The following is a 26695-nucleotide window of genomic DNA, read 5'->3' as shown; positions in this document are numbered from 1 at the left end:
TTAAATCCCTAGCTTACAAACAATTCATGGTATCAAACTCATTCTATGGAGAGAAAGCCAAACTGCATTTTTAATTATGGCTTGTGGGTTGGAGTACAAGTTTAGGACTATATACAACCCCTGCTACATACTAGAACTCCCCCACTGATGTCAATGAAAGATGTGCACAGAAAGCAAAGTTAGAGTATGACCTTTGTCATAATTCAACTTTCAGTTAATAATTACCTTATTACTACATTCAGCATACCTCAAAGGAAGATATGCTCACCTTAGGACCACCTCCTTGTTTCTCCCGCTCAAAGGGGCCTTTGAGGGTATGTCTACACTGCAATGAAACATCTGTGGCTGGCCCACATCAGCTGACTCAGGATTATGGACTATAAAACTGTGGTGTAGATGCTTGGGCCCCAACATCTACACTGCAATTTTAGAGCCCCATAGCTAGGGCCTACCAAATTCACGGCCACGAAATCTGGTCTCCTCCCGTGAAATCTGGTCTTGTGTGATTTTTACACTATACTATATAGATTTCATGGGGGAGACCAGTGTTTCTCAAATTGGGGGTGCTGACCCAAAAGGGAGTTGCGGGGGTGGAGTGTCATAAGGTTATTTGGGGAGTGGGGGTGGGGAAGGTGCCATGGTATTGCGCTGACTTCAGAGAGCAGCGGCTACTGTTTGGGCACCCAGCTCTGAAGGCAGTGCCCCACCAGCAGCAGCACAGAAGCAAGGGTGACAATACCAGACCATGCCATCCTTCTGCACTGCTGCTGGTGGCAGCGCTGCCTTCAGAGCTGGGTTCCCAGCTGGGTTCCCGGCCTGCAGCTCTCGCTCTCCAGCTGCCCAGCTCTGAAGGTAGCGCTGCCGCCAGCAGCAGCCTAGAAGGGCGGGCAGCAGTACCGCAACCCCCCCTACAATAACCTTGTTGCCCCCCACAACTTCTTTTTGGATCAGGACCCCTACAATTATAACACTGTGAAATTTCAGATGTAAATAGCTGAAATAATGAAATTTACAATTTTTAAAATCCTATGATCATGAAATTCACGGTCCATTTTGGTCAGTGCCCTACACATAGTCTGAACCCTGTGAGCCCAAGTCAACTGACACAGGCCAGCCATGGGTGTTTAATTGCAGTGTAAACATACCTCAAGTCTTCTTCCCTGTCGTGCTGCAGCTCCCAATTCCAACCTCTACCCGCCCCATAGGCATCACTCCCACCCCTTTAGTTGCTGATCACTTTTATGGATGGAATAAATAAATAGTTAATGTTGACATCCATAGCATAGTACATTTAGAAAAATAGAGGCTTTCAAACTCTGCATTCTAAAAGATATATTTGCTTAAAACGACCACGCCTATCACACTGTGCATGCTTTCTCATTTGTGAGGGCAAGAGGAATGGGGGTTGGAGAGAGCCAGGGGTCAAGAGTTACCTTCTCTTACACTGAAAGGCATAGTGACGACACCATAAGCACTTGGCACACCATACAGGCAGCAGATAAAGTCAGAGAGATAATCTAACACACTAAGATCATGCTCTACAACAATGATATATCTGAAAAATAAAACCAAAATTATTTGTTAAACTTCTACATAAAAAAGAATGAGATCTGTGTATGTTTGTTTTTGTTTCTGTCAATGGAAAAAATAGTTTGATATAAAATGAAATAAGTACACTTGAGATTTTGCCACTAGTCTCACATACCAAGAAATTATCAATATTTTGTTTAAATTAACAATACAATGCTGCTTTTGCTATGGATTCTTAGTTTTAAGCTAATATGGATAAAATTCAAACTTCTCAGTACAAATGTTTTGCTAAATGCTCAATAAATGGATACTGGGAGCAACAACTCTGGAAGTTTACTCTCCATTTGAGCTGACTTTTTTTTTTTTTTTTTTTACATAAAGTAGTGGAAAAAAGACAGTTTGGTCACAGGGAAAATAAAGCCACAAATATTTGAAGGATGTAAATCCGGAGGGGGGGGGGGAGGAGAGAGAGAGGGATGTAGAATTATAAATAGTGTTGGGGAGAAATTAAGAAAAGGAAAATTTAGGATGACTAAAAGGAAAAATAATCCTGACAATGTTATCTGTTGAACTGTCTTCAAAAGTAGACTACACAAAACACATTAGAAAATATACTATAAGAAACAATCTGCAGTAGCAAGGAGATTGAAGAATCACCCAATCAGTTTATGAACTACAATCTAGTGTCACTAAAATCTAACAAAATGTAAAATCTGTACTTACCTGTCTGGATTTATTAGAGATCGAATAGTAATGGCAGCCTTCAGACGCTGCTTAACATCTAGGTAGCTAGAAGGTTCATCAAACATAAAGCTATCCCAAAGAGAGGGGAAAATATCAATGAATGTATATTTTTAATTTTCATTTCTATAACATTTTAAAATCTAACCTGTAAACCATCTAAATTTACCCTCCAAGTGATATTTTAAAATGTCTATAGCAGGGGTCGGCAACCTATGGCACGCATGCCAAACACGGCACGCGAGCCAATTTTTAATGGCACGCTGGTGTCTGCTGGACCTGGGCAGACTGCAGTGTGCCACTAAAAATCCTGCCTGACCCGTTCTTCTCTGCCTCCGCGCCCACCGCTCTCTCCTTGCAGGGCAGGCAAGCTTCCCCCTTCCTCCCGCCTCTTCCCCCAGCGTGCTGGGTTCCTGCCCCTCCTTCTCTGCCGCCAATCAGCTGATGGCCCTTGCTACAAGCAGGAGAGGTAAAAGCCAGGCTCCGGGGACCTTGGGGGAAGAGTGGAATCCAGGCATATCCCCTCCAGCCCCCTGCCGTGAGCTGCTCAGGGCAGGGGGCTGAGAGTACCCCCACACCCCCAGCCCTCACCCCTGCACCCTCCCCACATACCCCCAGCCCCCTGCCCTGACTCCTGCACCTCCCCACACACATACCCAGCACCCCGACACCCCATGCCCTGACTCCTGCACCCCCCACATCTCCACTCCCATCCCTCACACCAAACAGGAGCTCCTACACCCCTCCCCCCCCACATTCCCACCTGCACCCCTCGCACCAAATGGGAGTTGCCCTGGTAACTGCTCCACACTCAAACCTCCTGCCCCAACCCTGAGCCCCCTCCCTCATTCTAGCTCCTGGCCAGACCATGCACGCCAACCCCCAGCCTGCTCCTTCATCCCCAGCCCTGTTCTCAGCACACTCCCACTCTCATCTCAGTGCAGAGAGGGTAAGAGAATGGCTAGAACCAGGGAGAAGGTAGGTACCTACTCTACGTGGACACGGCTGGGACCCCAAACCGGCAGCGGGCTGAGTGGGACTGGCAGCCTGGACCCTGGCTGGCAGGAGCTGGCGGACGGAACCCCAGACCGGCAGCAGGCTGAGCAGCTCAGCCCGCTACCAGTCTGGGGTCCTGGCCATCAGCCCACTGCTGGTCTGAGGTTCTGGCTGCCTGCCCCTTGCCAGCCGGGGTCCTGGCCGCAGGCCCCGCTCAGCCCGCTGCCGGCCTAGGTGAACCGAACCCCAGGTCGCCAACGGGCTGAGCGGGCCAGTGGCGTAAGATCAGCATTTTAATTTAATTTTAAATGAAGCTTCTTAAACATTTTGAAAACCTTGTTTACATATGACAATAGTTTAGTAATATAATATAGACTTATAGAGAGAGACCTAAAAAACGTTAAAATGTATTATTGGCACGCGAAACCTTAAATTAAAGTGAATAAATGAAGACTCGGCACACCACTTCTAAAAAGGTTGCCGACCCCTGGTCTATAGTAATAAAAAAAAAAAAAATCATTTTTCTAGTGTGCTTCAACACCTTCCCTGATTCTTCTGCCAACTACCATGTAAAGTTGCTGAACAGTCCAAATTAGCTATTCCTTTGCCAAAAATTCTGACCAAACTATATAGTGTTAACTTTCTAACTAACTACTTTAGCAATCCCATGACTTCTAATTTAGTTTAAATTTAAGCAGCCTTGTGACATGCACTGCAAAGTACAAAAATACCAATTTTAGGAGAGTGTAATAAGATTTCTTCCAAATCAGAAAACCACCAGTCTTCTGATCTTGCTTTCCTGCTCTCAAGACCAGCTGAAGTCAGGAACCACTCGGAAGGGACTAAGTGAAGGGAAGGGGATCTTAGTTGTGATAGATTAGGAGAGGCAGCAGTAGCTTGTTTGGCTGCTATTGGACAGAACAGTAATTTCCTGGTTGCAAGACGGACAACATTCCCAAGGGGGGTGGGCACCTTCTTGTCCTTTTCTGATTCAAGGAGGGTAAGGGATGTGCATGGTCAAACAGGATATCTTCCCTACCCACTCCTTTCAACTAGGATTATTATCAAGCAGCAATACTAAACCTTGGCTTGGATAGACCCTAAACCCCAGAGGTCTCTGCTACATGTGAGAGTGGATGAAAGAGCAAGGAACAATAAGAATTCCTATGAAAGAATCCCAGACACCAGTTGTGGGGAACTGGTAAACTATATTGTTGAAAATTTCTGCATTTAACATTTCATCCAAAGAAGATCACCTCTATATGCTGCCATCCACTCCCTAGAAATAAAAATTACTGCACTCTAATATTAAGCACCAATTTTAAGAACAAATCCTGAAACAGCTTTTGGGATTGAAGGTGCAATAGAAGTAAATGGAACATACATATCGGCCCTTTGAATGCAAACGACAGCACAAGCAAATCTCTGAAGTTCCCCTCCCGAAAGGTCTTCAATGTTTCGTTCTCTCAGATGAGTTAAATCTGGTGATAAAGATTATTTGTTATGTCCAGCACATGTAAATTAAATAAGATGATAAATATCCTACTTTGAAACAAATTAGACAAAGTTTATGCTAAAGAAGGTATTGTAAAGCCTGCTCATAGATGTATCCAATATACAGGGATCACAATAATGCTTGCAAAAACCACAGCAAGACATAAAACTGTCAGCAACATTAAGTGGCAAATTTGTACTGCTGCTTTCCTTCATGGATAGGGATCAAATTTCTGGTTTTGGTTGCTGTTCTTGGACTTGTGCTTGAAGAAGTTTATTGGCCCTAAAAATCAACAGTACTATTTTAAAAAGTTCCTAATACAGGCAAAACCAAGACAGTAGACCTTAAAAGTCATAATATTTCAATTACCAACCAATATGTCAAAAACCGCTAAAATTCTACAAAGCATTAAGTCTCGTTTGAAAGCTGAGGATTCTTCATCTTTGGGGTAGCATTTTCTAGCTTCAATGGTTCTCAAGAGACAAGATGCTAAAATCTTGTCAAAATTGATCAAAATTAATCCAAAATTTTCCAAGCTTTAAAAATAAATGTTTTATACCATGGAAAGCTAAGAACCTCAGTTCCACAATGATGTGATTTATTAGTTTCTAATCCAGATTTGCAAGATACTAGACATCAAGAGTGCCACTAGCAGTTATTTTTTGGCATTGGTCCAGAAACGAATATACCAAGTCCTGGCCAAGTTCGGACCAATGTAAATTTCAATCCTTGAACCAGACATAATTTAAGTTTTCCATTATGTTAGACAGTGATCATTTTAATTTTTAATTAATGTGAATTACTCAAAACTCTTTAAAGTGATTTTATGAACCATGGTCTTACCAAAATTTATTTATTTAACAAAGTCACTTACGAACAAGGTTCCCTGTAAACTGTGTGGAAGTGCAGCAATCTTGTATGTATGGCATAGATCAAAAACCATGCCTCTCATATCTCCTCTGTGAAGTCCCAGCAGGGTGTGCCCCCCAGGGTGCATATGATCTCACCTCCTCCCTGCAGGGGAAGTGGAAGCATCTCTCCATCTTAGGAACATGCTCGGGCCTGGTTGGCTGGGATACACCTTGCGCACGAGATCCAGTGAGGGACCCGGCTGGGTTCAGGGGCACCAGCCCAGGTCAGCGGAGGTTCCAGAGCTGCAGCCTGACAAGGCCAAAGTACCCCTACCCACCAGCAGTTGGATTCTATGGTTGCTGCTGCCAAGAGGTGGCGGTGGAGGGAAGTAAGGATCTAGGCCCCTTCTTGGGAGCACCGGGCAGGGCGGGGTCCTGAAACCCCCAGCCTGGGGGAGGTGCAACCTGTCACACAGCCCTGAATAGACTCCTGGCTGGGCTCTTAAGGCTGCTGCAGCAGAGTTAATTGCTTCCCTTTGGGACCCCGTGAATGGCGGGAAGGGGACTAATGTGTGATACTGGGCAAGAGCCACCCTAGGACAGCCCCCATATGCACACACAACCCCTCCTGTATACACTCCTCACTTTAAAAAAAAAAAAAAAAAAAAAAGTGAAATCTTGTCCACATTTCCATGGTATAAAACAAGGACAAAAATGCAGCGCTGTAGCCTGGTCGGTTAAATAAAAAACAAACAAACAAACAAAACTGGAGGGAACATTGCTTACCAAGCTGCTTACATACAATAGTTTGTGTGTCAGTTTCATCCTTTCTGTCCAAAATAGACCCCACTGTCCCCTGCCATTATAAAAAGAAAGAATCAACCCTTTTCTAATATTTAAGCATTCATATATTGCAAACATGAGAAATCTCTCATTAATGCACGAAAAGCATAACATTTTTACATAGTGTATTTTGTCTGTAAAGGCTCATATTGCATTCTCTCCAACTGGTAACGTCTCTTACCTTTGCAGCTTTAGGGATCTGGTCCACATACTGAGGTTTGATAATAGCCTTGAGGTCATCTTCCAGGATCTTGGTGAAGTAGTTTTGCAACTCAGATCCCCGAAAGTAAGTCAAGATTTCTTGCCAATCAGGTGGATCCTACAGAGAAATTAGGTACTAGGACTTATATAAGCATTTTAAATATTCAAAATTCATTTAAACTATTAGTAGATCTAAAAGTAAACTGAAATGTTTTAATTTTAAAGATTCCAAACACAAATGAGTAGACATCAAAGATACATGCAATAAAAACAGAGTAGCCCCCAAAAAGTCAGTCTCTACTTACTTACTTTCTAGGCTTCCACTTAAATAGTTAATGACATGAAACACCTTAAGCTGTATAAGGAGTTCAGGTCCTTGTACTCTTTCAGGTGTGTGATGTCACTTACTCTTGAAAGAAAAAGCACCCTAAATAGGTCTCGGCAGTAGAAACACATGGTATCTTCAAGAAACAAAAGTTAAAAAGGAGTGTACTGTGAATTTGTTTTAATAAGCCAGTGTCAGAAGTCAAACCATTTCATATGGAACGAAGAATATGGGCCACTCTACTCCTCAATTCTTTCACAAAACTGAAATATATGTAGTCTTATGGTTACCTGGGCTAAATGGAAAAGGTTAGCCTGATAAAGTTTCACGTTCAGAAAAAGGTTCAAGAAAAATGTGTTTCCTACTTCCCAGCAGACATTCCCAAGAGATGACAGTAAGAGAGGACAAAACACAGCAAATTTAACTTGAGCAAAAACTTGTTAAAAGGAAACTGCAACTCCTGGTTATCTTGGGAAGTCTGACCAGGCCCTTGTGGTACACTAGAGTGGAGATGGAGGTCAAAAGATTGGTTTCATTTTGGGAATAATGCTAAACATTCTCCAGGAGAACCAGAGCTGGAAAAGGCAAACAAATCATAGTTGAAGTAGACTAGAAGAACAGCGCAGAGACCTTTAACACCACTTCACTGCACCGCACCTACACCAGTGTCTAGCTCAGCAACACTTCCCCAAAGTTCAAGCAACATGAAGCACTGATATCAATATGACAGTTGCAGGAAAAAAATTACAAGGACAGACTGAGCATTTATCATCAACAAACCATAATCACCTATTTCCCAAGCTCTTTTTATACATACATCATATTTTCCAAGGTTTGGCTTCTGCTTTCCAGCTAGGATTTTCAAGGCAGTTGATTTTCCAATACCGTTGGTTCCAACCAATCCCAGTACTTCCCCTGGACGTGGAATAGGCAACCTGTATATAAAGTCATTATTTAGTGTAATCCAAAATTCCCACCACAATTAAAAGCAAAATACTAGGGCACTTTTAAAAAAAAAAAAAAACTTGCTGAGTGATTCAACCCATTTCACAGTGTCTCTACCTCAATATTGCTTGAACTTATATATATAAAAAAGCCACAAATTAAGGGAAAAACCATGTAAAACTATTGTCAGACCACAACCAGACACTACTAATGCCAAGTTTCTCTCTCTCCATTTTCTTTCAAAGAGAATCACTTTGATGTGACACACTTATATGCCAGTTTCTTTATAATGCTTGTTAACACAGAGAGAGTAAGAAAACATTTTGGGAGAGAAAGTTCTTGAGGTAAAAGGCACAGGACTTGGAACACAGATCTACAGCCTGCCACAGACTTCTTGTGCGACTTTGAGCTAGTAATCCAACATTTTACCTAAGTTTCACGATTTATAAAATTCAGGTGCTGTGAAGATAAATTAATTGTCTGCAAGAAGCTGACACACTCAAGTGAGGAATACCATAGAACTGCATAAACAAATAAAATGCTCCAATTCTAGAGACTGCTTTATCAGTGCCAGACCGGTTTTATTTATGTTTTTATCCCTTCGAGATGACAGACCAATAGTCATTTGTCACCAGGAAAGCTAGATTCAGATTTAAAATAGTGTTAAAATGACAATATCTCAAAAATTTTAAATTACAGGTTTTTGATTCAGTTTATTATAACAGAAGTTCAAGGAGATTGTTAAACTAAGCCAAAAAATTATCTGAGACTAATATTTGATAACCCAAAAGACTATGTACATTAAAAAACCCCATATAGATTCATCCTGTGTCACATCTCCAATAACACTGGAAATTAGGAGTCCAGAATATTATATACATTTTACATTAATTTAAAATTGGATGGTAAAATAAAGTTGGCTTAAGGAAAAATAAAAGATACCTGTGAAGTTTGAAGGCATTGGCACAATATCTGTGTGTTGTTTCTTTCTCCAGGTTGCTAGGTAAGTTAACAATTGACAAGGCTCCAAAAGGACATTTCTATAATTTAAACAAACAAATTTACTACTTACTAATGCACAGTGAAACAAGTTAATGCAGAACAAATTACTCTGTAGTGAAATTCTTCTACGTTTAGTACTTCACCCCGAACGTGTTGTTTACAATTGTGAGTGCCACACTTCTTACCTTTAAACAGGTCAGTACTAAATATTTATACTGATTCTTGAATTTATTGATTTGTTAATACGTTTAAAAAATTCCTCCAAATGCTAACTGATTTGCTTAGATTTTTGACCACAGAAACTACACAGAGAGAAGCAATCAATGTTCTAGTTGTTGTTAGACTAAGCTGTCCTATAGATAACACTGATGAGTAAAATTACATCACTTTGTGCGCTTAACAGAGAAAGACAACATTTTCAAAGTGAATCCTATGCTCACTTTTTCAAAGCTAAATATGGCAATTTAAATACTGACTAGAATAGAAATATAATTGGAAGGATTAGACTTTTACTGGTAAATGTCTCTAAACATCAATTTCACTGCACACCCCTTCCCCCCCATGAAAAAATATTTCCATTGATAAGCAAAATATACAGACAGACAAAGTAAGAAAAAATGCTGCTTGAGAACTTAATTTGATATAAGATTTCTATGTACATTTTGACATGATGGTAGCAATTTCTGTTTTAAAGGTTATAAAACAACTTTCTGAATCTCAACGTCTATTGTCATTAAATAATTGTCTGACCTTTCTATAATTTCCCACAATTGTGAAAATTCAAATAAAAATAAAAGATATGGATTTTTAAGTATCTGTCAAAACTAAATTCAAAAAATAAAATTCTGTCAAGCCAAAATATAAAAAGGTGCATAGGAGATAAACTGTTTGAAATTATATTACATATTTTTTCTCGAATTCTGAAGATACACTGTTTCTTATGAGAAGTACATACTTTTAAAGAAATTGAAATTGTATTTTTAAAAAGTTTATATAAGTATCTTTTACCTTAATGCAAATACCGCAACCAATACAGAGCGTTTCAGAAATCCATGCTATTTTGCTCTGTGGTATGACTTCTATGCATAGTTTTCCTGGTGAAAAAGAATGTATGTTAAACACAAGACACAATGCTGATGAATCAGATTTATCATCAGCATGATCAGTAAATGCCGCACAGAAATCCTGTAGTTGCCTTAAAATTCCCCAGCAAAAAAGGACTCAAAAGAAGCCCTGAAACTGAGTAGTTAATATTTCTTAGCATTATTGCTGTGCACAATTTTCAGACCGTTTTAATCATATATATGACACAAATGTATTCATAGTATGATCCAGAAAGCTCTCTCAGAGTTTCTACTAGTAAGTTCTATGAAGGTGGACAGCAAACAACTAGGCACATTGTTTAAAGTCTCTTGCATTGTTTAATTATGTTTCACTGCATTTCTCACCCATTCGAACCACAGGACAGCTCTTTTTGCACTCCTGACGGCATTTCTTTGGCTTACATTTGTCATTGCTGACAATAGCAATTCTTGTTAACTTGTCGGCCATATTGTGCAATTTAGGTTTATATATACACCAATTAGAGATTCCAAGATGGAAGCGAACACTTCAGGGTCTAAAAAACAAAAACATACAAAAAAGAACTGGATCATAATCACCACCAATAACGCGGCAAAGCTGTATCTAGTTGAAATTACTAATAGAAGTTCATGTAACGAAATAAAATGTGTGTTGTTCTTACAGCCGATTGAACAAATTCAGAAAGACAATTAAAATGTTGGCAGTTTTAATATGGTAATAATTGTAGAATGACTTTAGCACAAACTTTCAATTTCATTACTATTTTCCCCACTATAAAATGAAGCCAACATGACAACTGCAAATCATAGAAGATTAGGGTTGGAAGAGACCTCTGGAGGTATCTAGTCCAACCCCCTGCTCAAAGCAGGGCCAACCCTAACTAAATCATCCCAGCCAGGGCTTTGTCAAGCTGGGCCTTAAAAACCTCTAAGGATGGAGATTCCACCACTTCCCTAGGTAACCCATTCCAGTGCTTCACCACTTTCCTAGCGAAATAGTTTTTCCTAATATCCAACCTAGACCTCCCACACTGCAACTTGAGTCCATTGCTCCTTGTTCTATCATCTGCCACCATCGAGAACACCCTAGCTACATTCTCTTCGGAACCCACCTTCAGATAGTTGAAGGATGCTATCAAATCCCCTCACTCTTCCCTTCCGCAGACTAAATAAGCCCAGTTCCCCCAGTCTCTCCTCATAAGTCAATGCATACTCTTTTAATGCAACTCTATTTACAAGAAAATTACATCGTATTAGAAAGTATTAAGGCAGTGCGTGGGCATATGTATTGCTGACAGAGTAAATCTCAGTTCCACATGGTGATTCATTCACACATTTATGCCACCTGCTAGGAGGTGAATTTGTGAGAGCTGCATGCTTGCTATTTAAAGTAAAAACCATAAATAGTTGTGACCATTGCTATGAGAATATGAAATTGTGTGTGTGTGTCTATATGCATAAATACATATATGTGTAATAAACAGTGTGTGTGTGTGTGTTAGTGTTATAGACAGATACACACAGAGGCCAAACTGATTTGATTTTGCTAGTTTAAGTTATACACGGGTTATAGCAACTACACTGACATATTGTATTTCCCAGGCAATTAGTGCCCCAATGATAAGGGCTTAAAGATTTCAAGAAACCAAATAAAGGAAAACAATTGGAGGTTAACCAAATAATTTTTAAAAATATTTTTAAAATTCTAAGATCTTGGATTAAATATCCTTGAAGTTACAAATAAATATATGTTAAGAGGTGAAATAAAAGACACAGCCTAAGTGTAGAATTCTGTTTCTCCCTACAGTAGTTGTTAGCCTCACAAATAGCTAAAGCAGGGCAAGAGGTGCAAACATTATATTGTATTAAGTGTTTACCAGGTCATCAACCATAGCAGAGGAAACAGAATGCTAAGTTTAGGTCTTGACAGGTAATGGATTTTAAACATTTCATTTTAAAGAATGTTTATAATTTTTTGTCCACAACATTCTGATAATGGGATATTTAAAATAGACATTGATGTTCTCTTTTTAAAAAGCACTTCAGTTCATCTTTATGGACATCCCTTATTCACTCCAATCTAAAATAGAGTAAGGTTGAGTTATGAAGTCATCAGCATTTCACAAGATGTTACTGTTTGGAGACAGACTGAAGAGTATAATGACAAGGCTTAGGAATCCTCACTGCTGTATACCACCTCTTGAAGACTCTGGTCATGACTGCTTGCTGGGGTTCAATGGCATGAATATAACTCTTCTAGGTGGTGATCAGTTCTTGAGAAAGGGTTTAAACCTTGGTTACTGCTGAAAGACTCATCACATTAAATAATTTAAAAGGTTAGTAAAATATTGGGCCTACATTGTGGCTAGTCTCTCTTCCGGCAACTGAAGGAACAAAGCATTTTCAGTTACAGTTTAACATTGCTGGGTACTAACGGTTGGGACCATGCAGAGAAGTTACCAATTTAAAGCAAGTGTATTGTAGTATCCAGCATGCCAATATTTATATTCCAAGATAAAACTTGGACATGACAACTTCTCTGTTCATAACGTCAAATTTCATGTACTAATGTAGTTCAAACCATAAATATCAGGTCTTGAAATACTCAAAGTTCCAACAATCTAAACAGTCTGCTCACTGATGGAAGAATTCCACTAGTTCACATTAAACAAATCCTTCCTATTGTATATATGAAATATTATTTGAAGATATGCTAAACTTTCTCGTCTAACCTATGCTAAGTATAGGGAGTTCTCAAACAACATCTTTCAGCAGTTTACAGATTGCTCTTTATACGCAGAAAAGAAAAGGAAAATCTCTGATTTACTGAAACATGGAAGAATAATAGGTGGGTGGTGCATATCTAATTCATAAGCAGGTAGGGAAGGGACAGGGTCTTGTGTGGATCAATCATGAAGGATATTATATGCAATATTTTAGTTTGTGCCCCATACACTGAGGGTGGGGAAGGGACTAGCCTTCAACCTTTAACTGGTGGTAAGGGCAAAAATAAGCTTACTGCTGGAAGCGTGAACTGAGTATTTCTAGACTTTCTGATATTCCAGGTGTTTGTTTGTTTTTTTAAACATACTATTTCTCAATTTCCAAATGTATTTAACCATAAACATTAATTTTAAAAAAATTCTAACAGGTATTTACAGCTGCTCCCTCTTTTAGGGAAGTCTATGAGGGAATTTTATACTTTACAAAAAAAAAAAAACACACACAACCCAGACAATTCTGAAGTTTTATTTCTCTCGCTTCCCAATATAATTTTAAAATATTAGTTTTCTTGAATAAGTTGTCAAATTTTTGAAGGAAACTCTTGCGTATTTACATATAATACAGCTGTTACAATCATTTAAAAAATAAATCAGTAGACTATGACTATGAGTCTGCAATTGGATCTATCCAGGCAAACCCCCTGTGCCAGCACAGAGCCCACTGATATTAGTGGTTTTCTGCCTGAAGGCAGGGGTCCACCCCCCATTGGGTCCAGTTACAGGACCAGGGTAGAAGGTGTCCTGCCTGGGGATCCCAATACACAATAATGAATGTCAGGCCTAGAGAACATAAGAGACACTCCTCAGAAGCTTAGTATCTGTAGAGCTTAAACACTCAGCTGAGTAGAAGCTCATTATCTCAAACCTGTAGATTTGAATCATAGAATATCAGGGTTGGAAGGGACCTCAGTAGGTCATCTAGTCCAACCCCCTGCTCAAAGCAGCACCAATCCCCAACTAAATCATCCCAGCCAGGGCTTTGTCAAGCCTGACCTTAAAAACTTCTAAGGAAGGAGATTCCGCCACCTCCCTAGCTAACCCATTCCAGTGGTTCACAACCCCTGCAAGTTTTTCCTAATATCCAACCTAAACCTCCCCCACTGCAACTTGAGACCATTACTCCTTGTTCTGTTATTTGCTACCACTGAGAACAGTCTAGATCCATCCTCTTTGGAACCCCCTTTCAAGTAGTTGAAAGCAGCTATCAAATCCCCCCCTCGTTCTTCTCTTCCGCAGACTAAACAACCTCAGTTCCCTCAGCCTCTCCTCATAAATCACATGCTCCAGTCTCCTAATCATTTTTGTTGCCCTCCGCTTTCCAATTTTTTCACATCCTTCTTGTAGTATGGAGCCCAAAACTGGACACAGTACTCTAGATGTGGCCTCACCAATGCTGAATAGAGGAGAATGATCACGTTCCTCAATCTGCTGGCAATTCTCCTACTTATACAGCCCAAAATGCTGTTAGCCTTCTAGGCAACAAGGGACCACCACACAACAGAACCACTAACCCAGGAACCTGTCCTTGCAACAAAGCCCGTTGCTAACTGTGTCCACATATCTATTCAGGGGACACCATCATAGGGCCTAATCACATCAGCCAAACCATCAGAGGCTCGTTCACTTTCTCCTACAAGAATTTATGGAAGACAACAATGACTCCATCATTATACTGTAATACTTAAAAAGCAAAAACTTCGTTTACTAGAATTTGGATCATCCATAATTTTTACATCTGCTGGATCGAGATATGAGTACATTACCATAAAAGACTTAATACAATCAACTGCAAAGAGGAAAAAACGTGCAACAGCATGCTGAATTACTATGTAAAGTGCAATTTACTATAAATATAGAGAAGAATATGCAACTGTTAAGACAGAAAATTGAATGACAGGACAATGCAATTATATTAAAAAGTAAAATAATCTGTATTCAGAACTGACCACATTGTATTAAAAACATTTACTTTGCAAAAAGCAGATGGAAGTGTTCAACAAATCATATTTTAAAAGCACTAACTGGTAAAAAGACTGAGAATAAGTAGTATTTACTTTTAGAAGAAAACAAATAATCTTCAGGAAACATCTCAACTATAGAACTAATGAACCAAACTTGATAACCCCGCATATATTGATAAGACCATCAAGACAATTTTAAAGTTAGAATACCTAACAAAAATAACTTATAAAATAGTAAAATACATATAGAACCAGTTGTCAATTTACAAAAAAAGCCAGAAGTATCGGTATGTGCTAAAAGTCCAAGTGTGTAAAAAAGGACACATACTAAGGGCTGGTCTATGTACAGTTTTTGTACTGCTTTAACTATATTGCTTTCTAAACCATTATTACAGTGAAAGCAATACAAAAACCGTGTTTAGACAAGCCCAAAGTTCTGTTTCTTAGGCCCTGTCTACACTGGCAAGTTTCTGTGCAGTAAAGCAGCTTTCTGCCCTGTAACTCCTGAGTTACAAGCCACTTAGTGTGCAGAAACTGCGCAGTTGTAGAACTTCGAAAAAACCACCCCAACAAGAGGCGTACAGCTTTCTGCGCCAGGGCTACAGTTCTGGGGTGCCAGTGTAGACACCTTGGTCGATTACAGCGCTGCAATTGGCCTTCGGGAGGAGTCCCACAATGCCTGTTCTCACCTCTCTGGTCATCGGTTTAAACTCTACTGCCCTGCCCTCATGTGACCAACCGTCATCCCCACCCCGTAAATTCCTTGGGAATTTTGAAAGTCCCCTTCCTGTTTGCTTGGTGATGCGCGCAGTGGTCTCAGCGCACCTTTCCAGGTGGTCATGCCTATTCCAGACAATCTCCCACTTGGGGCAATGCCAAGCTGCTGGATCTCATCAGCACTTGGGGAGACGAGGCTGTCCAGTCCCAGCTGCACTCCAGATGTAGGAGTTTATACCTACGAACAGCTTTCACGCTGTATGACGGAAAGGGGCCATGACCGGGACACGCTGCGGTGCAGGGTCTAAGCAAAGGAGCTGCCGAATGCCTATCACAAGGCACAGAAGGCAAACCGCTACTCCAGTGCTGCACCCACGAGCTGCCGGTTCAACAAAGAGCTTGATGTGATACTCGGCGGCGACCCCACCTCCACTACAAAGACCACTGTGGATACTTTGGTGGCTCGCGTGCCAGCGGACCAAGCCAGGAGGAGGAAATCTTTGACGAGGATGTGGATGAGGCAGAAGATGGACTTGGAGGTCAGAGATGCATGTAGCCAGGAGCTCTTTTCTACCCTGGAGGAGGCTAGCCAGTCACAGCTGTCGGAGATTGGTGAAGTGCAAACAGGAGGGGAGGTCCCTGGTAAGTGGATCTGATTTTGGGAATTGCTGAAGCAAGTTGTTGTGGGCAGGAGGGTTGCAGAAAGAAGGCTTGTCTCCCACCACATGCCTAGTCTGAGCTGCAGAACAGGCTGTTGATTGACTCCTTCACTTTATGGGAATCTCCCTGAGAGATCTCCAGGAAACTCTTGTGGAGATACTGGGCAACTGGAGGTTCTTCGGCAGAGCTGCTTTGTTTCTTGCCCCATTAAGGGTAACTTTCCTGTGCCATCGCAGGGTGGGGGAGGGAAGGGGAGTGGGAGGAGAAGAACCATTGCTGCACACAGGCAAGCCACATAGGGGTCAGGGCAAAAGCCGAAGTCTTGGAGAAGACCCTCCTTTGATTCCCTGCTCACCCTCAGCAGAGAGATATCTTCCATAATGATCACATCCTGTGGAAAGTGTGGGGACAGGAATGATCATCAGGCCACCCTACAGTGCTGGCTCTCCCCAAGAGCCATGTGCCCAGTGTACAGCAGGGTCCGGGAAGGGCAATTTATCCTGCCCCTGCAGCTATTCACCATTTTGGGGGTCTTGTGGCTCACATGTGCTTGCCTGGGGTCAGCCAGTTAGTAACAGGTGTGAGAGTACTGGCTGTGTTTTAAAGCACTGAATCAATGTTGTCTGTGTTGCAAACAATACTGCTTCTGTAAAATGTTGCATTTAAACTTCACAGAGACGACAGTGGAAGCCCAGCCTCCCTCTTTGTTATCGCTGGCTGAATGGCTCTGCAGAATTAGAAAGTGGCTAAGAAGAACTAAGGAGGACTTTCTGCGTGATGTTATGATGCACTCTGCTGCCGAGAAACAGGAATTGAAGGAGTGGCGGGACAGTGAGAAGAGCCAGATGAAGCCACGGAGCGGCTCTTAAAGGTTATGGAGTGCCAAGCACACACGCTCCAAGAGATACAAGCTCTTCAAAGCGAACAGCTCAGCGCCCACCCTCCTATGCAGCCACTGTTGCAAAACTCTTTCCCATGCACCCCCAGACACCGCCAAGACACTCTTATCAACCTCCTGGCTCCAGTCTGTACCCACACCATTCCACTCCTCCCCGCCACAGTTCAGCATTGCGGACTCCCACACCCATCCCTCTGCAGTTTGGCCCTGCTGAAGTACATTTCCCGTTGCATTGTACTACATCCCTGGACCCCTTCTCCCAGGACCTTCCCTTCCCCCATCCACCTTCCCTTATCCACCCTACTACTACTTTTTGTTTGGCTCTCTCCTCCAGTTGTAGTCGTCTTTTAATAAAGTAATTGTGTTGGTTTAAAAGCAACCTTTATTCTATTAATTGAAAGCAAAAAGAGCACTGCAAAGCAACAAACAATTAGGTTAAACCCACATATTGTATCATGTGCACCAATCATTTCCTGGCATTTCAAGCACTGCACTCCCGAGCATAGCAACAAATATTAGTGGCTTTCAGCTTCAAATTGCTGCCTCAAGGCATCCCTGATCCTTATGACCCCGTGCTGTGCCCCTCTAATAGCCCTGGTCTCTGGCTGTTCAAACTCAGCCTCCAGGCGCTGAGCCTCTGCGGTCCAACCCTGAGTGAAGCTTTCGCCCTTCCCTTCACAAACATTATGGAGCATACAGCATAGGAATATTGGCTTTGCACAAATGAGCAAAAAGCATAGGAATATTGTCATTGGCCAGGTCCAGCTTCCCATAGAGGCAGCACGAGCGGGCTTTTAAATGGCCAAAAGCACACACAACAGTCATTCTGCACTTGCTCAGCCTGTTGTTGAATTGCTCCTTGCTGCTATCAAGTTGCCCTGTGTATGGCTTCAAAAGCCACAGCATTAAGAGGTAGGTGGGTGTCTCCCAGGATGACAATGGACATTTCGATTTCCCCTACAGTGATCTTCTTTCTTTGGGAAGAAAGTCCCTGCTTCCTGAACAGGCCAGTGTTCCAAAAGATGTGTGCATCATGCACCTTCCTGGACCAGCCTACATTAATGTCTGTGAAATGCCCACGGTGATCCACAAGTGCCCGGTGAACCATTGAGAAATACCCCTTGTGATTAATGTACTCGGTGGCTAGGTGGTCTGGTGCCAGAATTGGAATATGACTGACATCGATCGCCCCACCACAGTTAGGGAAGCTCATTTGTGCGAAGCCTTCAACAACGTCATGCACATTGCCCAGAGTCACGGTCTTTCAGAGCAGGATGTGATTAATGGCCCTGCACACTTCTGTCAACACGAGTCCAATGGTAAACTTTCCCACTCCAAACTGATTAGCGACTGATCGGTAGCAGTCTGGAGTAGCCAACTTCCACAGTGCAATCACCACGTGCTTCTCCAATGGCAGGGCAGCTCTCATTCTTGTGTCCTTGCGCCGCAGGGCTGGGGTGAGCTCATCACACAGTCTCATGAATGTGGCTTTCCTCATCCGAAAGTTCAGCAGCCACTGCTCGTCATTCCAGACGAGCATCACGATGTGATCCCACCACTCAGTACTTGTTTCCTGAGCCCAAAATGGCGTTCCACCGTGGTCAGCACCTCCACGAATGCCACAAGCAATCTCATGTCGTAGCTACTACACATGATGAGATCAATGTCACACTCCTCTTGCTTTTGTAGTTTAAAGAATAACTCCACTGCCACTCGTGACGTGTTGGTCAGAGTAAGCAGCATACTGGTCAACAGTTTGGGATCCATTCCTGCAACCCAAAGAGGCAGGACGTGCAGTACACAAACGGTTGAAAGATAGTGCCAAATGCAGACGGAAGCACAGGGATTGCTGGGATGCAAAGCAATGCATCACGGGTCATTGGAACAGGACCCAGGATGCCTCACAATCCCGTCCACCTTCCCACAAGTCTTAGCGGCAGAAGAGGTGCTCTGTGGGATTGCTGCTTAGAGTGCACTGCTCCGAATACTGCTGCAAGTGCCAGAAGCGTGAACACGCTATTGTGCATGCAGCTGACAGCGTGAATACACAACAGAGGTTTCCCTTCAGCGCTCTCTGAGCAGCGCTGTAAGTCCTGGAGCTGTAATTCTGCCAGTGTAGACATGCTCTCAGTTTAATCTTAGACTGCTCACAAGGCACATTCTACATATGGAAGCAAAGAACTCAAGGCTAAGGGTTAACTTTCTGATTACTGGAAAGTAGCATCACATTGTCAAATAACACATTGAAATAGAAATATGTATGGATATGTTTAATAGTGTTGAACAATAGGAATAGTGACTCATTCATACAGCAACAAAATATACAATGTAAGAAGCCTCAAATATTTCCTTAGAATGGGAGAGGAGAAGGTGAATACTGTATATTGTGGTATCTGCTAGCACATGAAAGCTATAAAGAGATACATGTCAGGAGAAAAATCCTTTGCACTAAGAGTTTGAAGGAAAAGAGTGATAAATGTAATGTCAGAATCAAAAGACTTCTAGACAACTACGCATCAGGGGACTAAATATGCTAAAGATGCATAAGACAGCACTTTTAAAAGGTCCTGGAGCAAAGCTTTTCCCTATTGTTGGTAAGCATCTTGCTGCTCTCTTCCTTACTCAGGGTGCTGGACCATGCTTGGCAGGTCTCCATCTTTCATAACAATCCCTGGCTATTAGGCATTTTATAAATTTGAAGCACCCCCCCTTACTGCAAGGACTTGTCTTCATTAGGGAAAAGGGTGTGTTCTTACCTTGTGTTAAGACACCACAACATAAAATTATAGTGGAAAAAAAGGGAGTTGTAGTATTAACACCTTAGCATGTAGAGGTAAACACTTATCTCCCCACTAGTATTAACACTGAAAACTACAACTGCCTTTTCTTCGCTAAGATTTTATGCTATGTTCTTACCGTCTGTTAGTTAATACATCTTTCTTCCTTGAGTGGATGCACCCATAAAGAGAATTTCTCTCTCTTTTCCTTATTTTAGAGATTCCTGACTTTTACAGGAAACATAACATATGGTAGTCTCTTCTTTAAGATAGTGTTCCTGCAGAATCTACCTGTATTGCTGATTTCAAGAGCAGCAACAGCTTTTGTTGCTGCATGGCAAAACTATGATGAGCCAGGTCTCTGGGCAGACAGCACAATATCTTTCACAGCCACAAGTTCTAGAATTAAAAATAAAATAAAAATGCACATTCTGCAGAAACTGATAGCTCTGCAGGTAAACACCATCCCAGCAAGGAAAGCTTCCTACTAGACATTTACAAGTAAATTTTTAGAGCCCTCACTAAATTATAGGGACAACCTCCCCTAGAGACGTTTGGCACAAATGATACAGCATGTGAAAAACACAAACCAGTTCCCTGTGTGAATATTGCCCTTATGATAGCCCTGCAACAGGACAAATAATCCTTTGCACTTCACTGGGGTCCACTTACCATCCAAGGAAAGAAGTTGATTTTTGTAAGGTTCTCACCACAACGCCCTAATGTGACTATTACTGTGTCCATTCTACAGATGGGGAAATTAGAGCACATAGAGATTTACTCGCCTTGCCAAAGACACCACCAGATGCAAACTGGGGAATCGGGGCCTCCCCCCGTTAGCAGAGTAGGTGGCGGGGGAGAGGGGGTCTGTCACCCATCCCCACTGTCGCGGCCGTGGTCTGGGACAACCCAGTGGAGCTGCGTGTTTGGTGCCCCCATACACGTTCGGGGGCGGGGGGGGGTCTGGACCCAACACTGCAGCGCCTGGGAGCGGGGAGCTCTAGGCAGGAGGGGGAGGGGGCCGGGGCCTCGCACCCTTACCGGGCTGAGGGAGGGGCTCTGCTAACAGCACCCGGCGTAGACAGGAGCCCCATCAGGGACAGCCGGGCGGCTGCCGGGCCCCGCTCGGGGGTCGTTCCTCCCCCTTCGTAGACACGGCGCCTCTCGCCGGTACCAGCTGGTGGAACGACTCGCTGGTGCCGCCCGGCCCTGACCAAGGCACGGGTCTCCCAGGGGCTCGTGTCGCTCTCCCCAGCCCCGCTATTGACTCCACTTACCGGAGGACGGGAAGGAAACCACCCAGTTGGGGCGAGTAGGTGGGTAGGGGACTAGCCTGGTCCCGTTACCCAGAGGCAGACGCACAACGTGCTCCTGCTGCCACCCGGCCAAAATGGCCGCCACCCCCCGAGAGGAGCTGGAGCCACTAACCATAGAGACGTAAGGAGAGAGGGGAAAAGACGCTCACCATAGAGAGCAGGGGGACGCTAAAAGAACGCGACGCCTCAGGGCAAAGGCGTGGCTAAGAGAGTTTCGGAGACGCTTCTGGACGCGACTGTTGCGTAACGTCATGGCTGAGTGACGGCTCTGGGGGCTGGAGCGGAGAGCGAGCTGCGGAGTGGGTGGGGCGGCTGTAACGTAAGTGCTCCCCCTCCTCCCGTGAGGAGGTTCTGGGTGGACTGTTTCCCCTATTCCCCCTCCCTCCCCGTAGCAAGGGGCGGGCCCCGCGCCGGGGCCTATGTGCCGTGGCCGGTGCGGCCCAGCAGGAAGCGGGGAAGCTGGTGCCCGGAGGCCCGAGAGTCTCTGCGCTCTGGCGCGTTTGGCACGTGAATTCATCGCTCGTGGTTTCTCAGGGGCCCCAGCCTGCGCCTCTTCCTGGCTACTGCACAGGTACGGGCAGTGCCAGCTTCCCCGCACGGGGCCGCCGGCCTGAGACCCCGCTGCCCGGAGTGAGAGCGAAGCCCCTTCTCCATGGCTCGTTCAGGCCTTCCTCGGGACTGCCAGGGTAGTTTTTTTTGCTAGGTGCACCCCTCGGCGTGTCAGACTCTGCTCTGAGGAGACCCTTGTATTTCATAAACCACTGACATGGGGTCAGGGTCAGAAGTCTATATCTACGTATCAGTCCTCTCTCTTAAGCCAAAAGTATGTGACTCTGGTTACACCCCCTGAACAAACTGCCCCTCCCCGCCCCCTTTGCAGGGTTGAGTTTGGATAGAGTTAGTTGGCTGCGTTGACTAGACTTACAGAGTTTATTTTGTCTATTGGTAGTATTTTTACACTTCCCAAAATGTGACTTAGTTTTTCTCTTAGTAACTTTGCCAGATTGCGTTTAGGGGAGAAACATGGTTGGGCTTTCAGGATTCCACAAACCTGATACGACTTGAAGGTTGGCTAAACTATTTAATTTCAAATCCCCCATTATCATGAATGTGATGGAGGGCTTGGGGATCTGCCCATAATTATATTTCTGGTAAAATAAATAATAACTTGGTGGAGTTGTAAAAGAAGCCTGACCAAAACTAGGTATGACTAGCAAGAGCTGTGAGAGACCACTCTGATCTGTGCTAGCCTTTAGAAAGACTGTTGTTAATTACAGTATTGTTAATGGGATTTTTGCGAGGTCTCTGCTGCCCCACAATTGAAACTACAGTGAACAGCAGTATGCAACAAAGTGTAACTTCCCTGTGTGGAATACTGCCAGCATGAACTAAAAGGCTCCTAGTTCATATTAACGTAGTCCTCTTTGAAGAGGACTGTACTAGGAACCTTTCAGTTTGCTTCCACACAGGGGCGTTACAGTCTGGCACTTTGGTATGCACTGCTATACGCATCAAGGTAGTCCAAACTGCTGGGCGATGTAGGTGACCTCTTTGTTTTCAGTGGTCTGTCTCTTAGGCCTAATATAAGTTTGCAGTTCTTGTACTGATTTTAACAGTTTTGGTCAGGAGTTTATGTATTTAATTTTAACCAAAATAATTTTTGGTACAACCCCTAAAGTGCAAGCAATTATACCAAGATAGCTTATTCCTTTACATTTAGGGCAGGGGTGGCCAATCTGAGCCTGAGAAGGAGCCAGAATTTACCAATGTACATTGCCAAAGAGCCACAGTAATACGTCAGCAGCCCCCCGTCAGCTCCCCCACCCCGCTCCCAGGGCCTCCCACCCGGCAGCAGCCCCACTGATCAGCACCTCCCCATCCCTCTCCACACCTCCCAATCAGCTGTTTTGTGGCATGCAGGAAGCTCCAGAGGAACAAGGTTACGGCAGGCTCAGGGAGGATGTGGGAAGGGTGGAGTGGGGGCAGGGCCTGTGTCAGAGCCAGGGGTTGAGCAGTGAGCACCCCCCGGCCCATTGGAAAGTTGGCGCCTGTAGCTCCAGCCCCAGAGTCAGTGCCTATACAAGGAGCTGCATATTAGCTTCCAGAGAGCCGCATGTGGCTCTGTAGCTGCAGGTTGGCCGCCCCTGGTTTAGGGGAATAAACCATAGTGGTATAAGCACTGCATAATGATATAACTGTGTTAACAGTAGATGGTTGAACCACTTTAACTATATAGGTTTCAAACTGATATAGTTAAAGTAGTATAAAAGCAGTGTGTAGACAAACTCTTGGAGAAACCAGTGAGTTCAAAACTGTGGGTTGGGATGGGGTTGTAACAAGAAAAAAATATTTGGGAAAACAGTTAGTATTCCTTATCTGATTAGGGCTTGACAATGAGTATCAAGGGAGATGCATCTGTCTCTAGACAGCAGTATGGTCTGATGGGCAGACTAGAGTGGTCAAACTATTCTCTTTCCTTTTTTCCCCTTTGTCTTCTGTAGCTAAGCTGAGAATGCTTTATCTAGTTTTCTTATGAAAAATGTAAGTCTAGATATGTTAAGCAAGCCATTAATTTTATTTTAATTCCATGTTCTTTGTTAATAAATCTCAATTTGTTAAGATTACAGCTGTTTGGGTAACTTCACAGAAACATCCCAAAGAGAAGAGAACTCCTTTACCCTTCAGCCTTCTCCTTAGAGGTTACGAGTTTCTGGAAAATACATATCCTTCTTAGTCTTGGCCAAGGGTATACTGAGGTCTCTTTCCCCTGGTGAATTGTGTTGCCATCAGGCTGCTGTGGAATAGCACAAAGGGAGGAACTGAGAGGTGGAGGGGGTGTTCATAAGAAACAAACCTTTTTATGTAGAGTTTAATGTCATTTAGAAGCGAAATTGTTAAATTTCAAGGTTATAGTGCTATCACGAGAAACTTACAGATGGTCTGGTGGTATTAGGGGTTCACTTAGATGGAGAAGATGCATCCTTAGAAACTTCAGCTGTAAGCATTCCCCTCCTCCCTGTTGCCAAGGTCTGAGCCATGCAGGGAGAGGAGAGGAAGAGACTTCCAGCCAGATTAATTGTAATTTTTTTCCATGACCCAGGGAGGAAAAAAGTGGAAATTACTCTTACCTTACTATTTTCTCTCGCCCCAAAAGAATTATGATGGTTTCATAAAACATTTGATCTGAAAACATCACTTGGTAAGCATATTTATTATTCAGAAATAGATGCACATTGACCACAATGAATAACTTGCAGTTCTTTAAATAAAATACAAGAACCCATTAATCAAGTTTTCACTTTGCAGGCCTACAACTCTTTTGTTATCTGCCTTTACACACTAATGTGCTCTTATCACTTGATTACTTTCCAGGCACTTATCCTATTAGGAAGCGCCAAACAAACCAATCAGAATGTGATGAAAAATGTGCTATATAGATGCTGAACTGGTTGGACACACTGCAGCTCATAAAAAGTGACAACATTCTGAATTCAGCCATTCTGTTGTCAATGATTTTCCTGTATATTTTTCTCACCATTTTAGTGCAGTGAACTGTGGCAATCTCTTTTGCAGTCATAGATTTGGAGTGGACATCTTTGGGTCTTCAACAATTCTTTGTACTAGAAGGGAAGTAATTCAGGTTTATATTGCAATGGCCACATTTTAGCCTCGTCTTCATTTTCTGACCCCAGCCTTTGTCTTTAGGGTCAATTTGGGGCTTAGTTTTGGGAAAAGTTCCATAGCTTCTCTGAATGACTATTATTTTTTTATTTTATACTCTTGTGGATCAGTTCTTTATTAATTAGATCAAACCAGATCTTTACTGAGAGTACAATGGCAATATTGTTGCATTATCATTTGATACCCCGCTTCGAAATCTTTTTAATTTCTTTTGTAAATTTGATGTCTCTTCAGAACCCCTTGTGTAAAATATGTTTGATCAAAATCTTCCTCATAGTCACTGCAAATTTCATACTTATTGGTTGAAAATGTAGAGAGAGTCTTTTTTGAGAATTCTACCAAGTGTCATTGGGAGACTTGGGCATCAATTGTTTTTCAGACAACCGATCTTCAGTATCCTTGTGGTTGCAGAAAGATCGAAAGTTCTTCACAATATGTTTTAGATCTGTATTGGGTGTTAATTTTTTCTCACTTAGGGTGCTGAACACCCATGCCTCAGAAGTTTAGGATAATTGCACCTGAGTAGTTCACCCATACCTCTTGTCTGAGTAAATGGTAAAGCTTTCTTGGTCCTATCTTTCTGCATATTCTTGCATGGTATTTTAAGCAACTTGGAATTTATATTCTGCAGTCTTCTCTTCATAAAGATTTCAAGATATATAGGGTTGGGAGCTGGAAAGGGCTGTAGCAGATCTGGAGGGCTAAGGAGATGGGGAGGCAGGAGGGAAAGCAGAAATTGTGTATGACTTTTCATGCTCCAGTCCTGCCAAGACTTATGCATCAAAGTCAATGGGACTACTCACAATGTGTGAAGTATGCCTTTGCTAGATCAGAGCCACAGTATTTGATCAGGCTCCATGTTGAAACATAAAATTCTTATGAAAATATAGCCAAATAATTGCTTTTTTTAGTTTTAAATGTTACCTTGTTTTGACATTTTCTGTAGTCTGAGTCTTGTGAGAAATTTCAGAGTTGTGGCTTTGAGATTGTAGTGTATTTTCAAACATCAACAAACTCTGGGAATATTTCAGGAAGAAGTGATTTTAAAATACTTTACAATTCTGCCAGGAAGTCTCTAGAATGAGTGAGTGTCTAGAATATGTTTATCCATCTCCTTGAAATAGTCCCCATTTGCAAAGTGACTTGTTCTACTTGTTTAAAGGGTTTATAGCCCACTTTTAAACAGGAAACATGACCACTGGAAGGAGAAACAAAGGTATCTGCACAAGTGGAGATTTGCCTGTGGAAACTATGGGGTTTCCTTTTACTTCAAGAAGGGAAATTATTAAAAAAATTAAGATTGTGAGGTTTTGTTAGAGACTATGTTTAAAGCTAACATGATAATAGCTCTTGTAAATTGGAGTAAACTGATATAATTTTCTTTGGTGGAGTGAAGATGTATTATGTCCCAAACTGTTACATTAGTTGTGACTAGGAGGGAGAGAGTGGCAAGGTTGGTCTCTGTATAAATGTGAGAATCTCCAAAGTGTATTTAAAATCTCATCTACTATGGAAAAAAACACACCCCGGAGCTACATAATTTTCATCGACAGAAGCTGTGGACAGCGCTATGTTCTCCCGCTGACATAGCTACCGCTGCTCGGGAAGATGGTTTTATTATGTTGACGGGAGAACTCTTTCCCATCAGTATAGAGCGGATACATGAATGATCTTACAGTGGTGCAGCTGGATCAGGGCAAAATCTCTTTAGTGGATTTTTGGTGTCATTCCTGATGCATCATATAATTTCTGTAGAGAATAAGGTATGGATTCTGTTGACATTGGTCCAGTTCAGTATACACCCTACCTCATTCTCTGTAGTGTACTGCAAGATACAGGATCCTGTTGGGGTGAAAAAACAGTGTGCTTATCACACATGCAAAACAAGGCA

At 42.7% G+C, this 26695-nt stretch overlaps 2 protein-coding genes across 20 annotated transcripts in view; one reads left to right on the top strand and one right to left on the bottom strand.

Annotated features, from left to right (window-relative positions):
• Positions 1-21221, bottom strand: part of ABCE1 (ATP binding cassette subfamily E member 1) — a 30263-nt gene extending 9042 nt beyond the window's left edge. Inside the window, exons 1-11 of one of the 4 annotated variants that reach the window (XM_077815332.1) lie at positions 21085-21221; positions 20099-20206; positions 10378-10547; positions 9938-10023; positions 8870-8967; positions 7800-7917; positions 6638-6775; positions 6400-6469; positions 4652-4748; positions 2254-2343; positions 1434-1555 (exon numbers count right to left, since the gene is read on the bottom strand). In XM_077815332.1, coding sequence (XP_077671458.1) covers positions 1434-1555; positions 2254-2343; positions 4652-4748; positions 6400-6469; positions 6638-6775; positions 7800-7917; positions 8870-8967; positions 9938-10023; positions 10378-10480 — 922 coding nt within the window. In that variant the 5' untranslated portion in view covers positions 10481-10547; positions 20099-20206; positions 21085-21221. The other 3 variants (XM_077815331.1, XM_077815334.1, XM_077815333.1) reach the window with 3 other exon arrangements.
• Positions 21222-21324: 103 nt separating this feature from the next.
• Positions 21325-26695, top strand: part of ANAPC10 (anaphase promoting complex subunit 10) — a 242554-nt gene continuing 237183 nt past the window's right edge. For 3 of the 16 annotated variants that reach the window (XR_013345933.1, XM_077815326.1, XM_077815327.1), the window contains exon 1: positions 21773-21946. Coding sequence is in view for 9 of the 16 variants with exons in the window: in XM_077815326.1 (XP_077671452.1) it covers positions 21890-21946 (57 nt within the window). In the remaining 7 variants the exon portion in view is untranslated. Of the gene's footprint in view, positions 21443-21510; positions 21695-21765; positions 21947-24223; positions 24323-26695 lie in introns of those variants that run through there. The other 13 variants (XR_013345934.1, XR_013345935.1, XM_077815318.1 and 10 more) reach the window with 12 other exon arrangements.

The sequence above is a fragment of the Eretmochelys imbricata genome, chromosome 4, assembly GCF_965152235.1.
Source record: "Eretmochelys imbricata isolate rEreImb1 chromosome 4, rEreImb1.hap1, whole genome shotgun sequence".
NCBI lineage: Eukaryota > Metazoa > Chordata > Testudines > Cheloniidae > Eretmochelys > Eretmochelys imbricata.
This window is presented reverse-complemented; position numbering and strand designations above follow the sequence as displayed.